This window comes from Gigantopelta aegis, chromosome 7 (assembly GCF_016097555.1).
Source record: "Gigantopelta aegis isolate Gae_Host chromosome 7, Gae_host_genome, whole genome shotgun sequence".
NCBI lineage: Eukaryota > Metazoa > Mollusca > Gastropoda > Neomphalida > Peltospiridae > Gigantopelta > Gigantopelta aegis.
The window spans coordinates 43,212,765-43,215,457 of NC_054705.1; the positions used below are offsets into that span (position 1 = coordinate 43,212,765).

Genomic DNA, 2,693 nt, shown 5'->3' on the forward strand with positions numbered 1-2,693 from the left:
AATCATCATCGGTATCGTTGTCGTCTAGTTCGTCCAAATATTCGCTGATCCAGGACCGATACTGATTTAATTTAGAACGAATATGTGGTCTCACATCTCTGTTACGATCCACCGCCTCTTTGTCAAAGTAAGGCATATACGCGAGGAAGCGGGAGTACGTGTCTTTAAATAACTTACATTGTAAAGTCTTCATGTTTTTTTCGATGTCATCTTGGGACATATCTTGTCCTTCGTAGCGTTTCTTCGTGCTTTCGAAATAGGCATGATTGATGTCGAATTCACGTTTCACCATGATATGTATGCCTTCGTTTTCCAGATCGGCCGACGGCTCTTCATTTCCCTCCTCGCACGTTTTAAATTGCAGGTGTCGCTGCAAGTCGCTCCCATATTTAAAGACCAGCCCACACGTATCACAAGACTGCATCCTCTTGACCTTTTAGGGTTCTACCTCATCATCTTCTCTTGAATGCTATCCTTTGCATGATTTGCATGTAGAGCTCTTTGTTCGACGGTGGTTGCAACTCTGAGACTTTCGCCAGGTCAGGTCAGGTCAGGTCAGGTCAGGTCAGGTCATAGGGCTTTACGTGCACATTCAGAACAAGCTGTTGTAGCGCACGCCTTAGACATTCGCCTTTGCGTTCGTGTTTTTATACTGTTCAATCACGCCTGTTTCTAAACCATTAGGTCGAAGGCGCAAGTGTTCGGGCGTGGTCGGTTACAAGTCCACCAGTTGATGTCCGTAGGGCCTGTGGGTAGCTTCCTCAGACCGTTGCATGAAATATGGAGTGTTTTCCCGATACATATGGCATGCCAACGTCAGAACTTGCTGCTTGTCGATGGGGTTGTTGAACAGCGCCAGGTAATGGCAGTTTCTTCTCTGTGTCGGGACCTTACTATAATAAAGGTTCTCACTGATGGCAATCACCGATAGGTTTCTGTGGTGACTTCCTTCTGTGAACAGGCCCAATACGATGAGATTTCTGACTTTGGGATCCAAGTAACGATCCTTTTCCAAATTCTCAGGTATGCCTTGAACAAATTTCACTCGAACGGTTGCCCCAGTGATGTCGTAGATGGGTGGCCATCATTTGTAGAGCCAGATGATGCGCTGAGGCGGTGGGAAGATTTTACCATCCCTTAGCAGTTTGTATACCAAAACCGTTTTACCACCCGAATTGGGTCCCGACACGATCATGGTAAAGGGATGTAGCAAACTAAGAGACTGCTGCTGTGGTGGTGGTGGTGGTGGCTGTTGCTGTGGTGGTGGTGGTGGTGGTGGTGGTAGATCTTTAATATGTTTTTGATGAAAATGTCTCAACATGGCATCTCTCCTGAAAAATGTGAAGCCACATTCTGAGCATGTGCTCTGCATGATGAGTCAACTTGAAATGGCGTTGTCTTTCCCCTGTGACTCCTTTTATAGTCTATTTAGAAATGTTTCTGCCATTTCGGAGATTTCCAACCCGTATCGCTTTGTTACAATTCGGCGTTGGCCTGTGGAATCGTAGAGTTCTAGATATCGATCCAAACTGTACTGACTTTTTCCACAACACTGAACTGTAACATGAGGCTGAAGTTTGCCTTGTGCCTGCAGCTTGTAGAAACGGGTCCACTTATGGGCATAAGGAACATACAGCTTGTACTGATCTGACATGTTACTTCTTCAAAGGTTCTATCTCAAATGACGATGTTGTCCATGACTAGTTTACTTATATGTGTGAGATACATATGACCAGTGTCTCTCCTCCCAATAATAATAAATCTCATTGTGCCAGCGTACGAGTTCCCAAGAATCATCATGACCAACATATTTCCCATACCATCTATCAGTGCCATGACTCAAAACCATAGGAAAACATCCAGGGACGCATCCAGGGACATAGGGCATAAATAAGAAAACAAAAACTGTTATTCACAGTTGTATTTACAACATACAACATGAAAAATAGCCCTCAAAATATATGACAAAACATAGTTAATACAAATATATTCAAGTGTATCACACGTGTTTGAAATATTTAATGTCTGAACACGTTGTTCACATAGGGGCATCTTGGAGAGAGTCTATAATGTTCCATCACTGGGTCGCCCATCTTCTTCCATCGGTAGGCGCATAGACCACAGCAGAAGCACATGGCAGCATCGTGGTTTCCAGTGTAGTAAAAACTGTCCTTGGCAAGTTCCTTTGGTTTTTGCCTCATCTGGATGGACCACCAAGCATACGTCAGCATCCGGGCATAGAAATGTCTCATTTCGGGATGAGGACAAAACAAGTAACGCCTCGAATACCAGTCATCCTCATAGGCAGCATCTGTGGCATACTCACGAGCTGCATCTGTCCATTCCTCTTCGACGTCAGCATCGTAGGAAACATCATAGTCAGGATCTGTTTCGTATTCACGACCAGCATCCGTCTGATCTGTGGGTTCATCCACGAGTTCACCGTCTTCATTTCTATCCCCTATTTCACGTGTAGCATCCATTTGATCCATATAATGAGTACTCTTCTTCTTCTTCTCCTTATCTTGTTCGGTAGTCAGTCTTTTACATTTGATTGTATGTCTTTCTGAACATTTGCAGACCAAGACGTTGTCCTCGTCGCCACTGCTGCTGCTACTAACACTGCTCTAATATCCCGATGCCATCTTCTTCGTTCCAGAGTGCAACAAGACACAAGAATGTCAGAATCATAA

At 44.4% G+C, this 2,693-nt stretch overlaps 1 protein-coding gene across 1 annotated transcript; it reads right to left on the minus strand.

The window, feature by feature from the left end:
* Positions 1-2,018: 2,018 nt before the first annotated feature.
* Positions 2,019-2,483, minus strand: LOC121378096 (baculoviral IAP repeat-containing protein 1-like). The gene has a single exon (XM_041506195.1). The coding sequence runs from the start codon at positions 2,481-2,483 to the stop codon at positions 2,019-2,021; it is 465 nt and encodes a 154-aa protein (XP_041362129.1).
* Between the last annotated feature and the right edge of the window lie 210 nt (positions 2,484-2,693).

Excerpts from the sequence above, each read along its gene's own strand:
- LOC121378096 (XM_041506195.1), bottom strand. The coding sequence starts at position 2,483 with ATGGATGCTACACGTGAAATAGGGGATAGAAATGAAGACGGTGAACTC.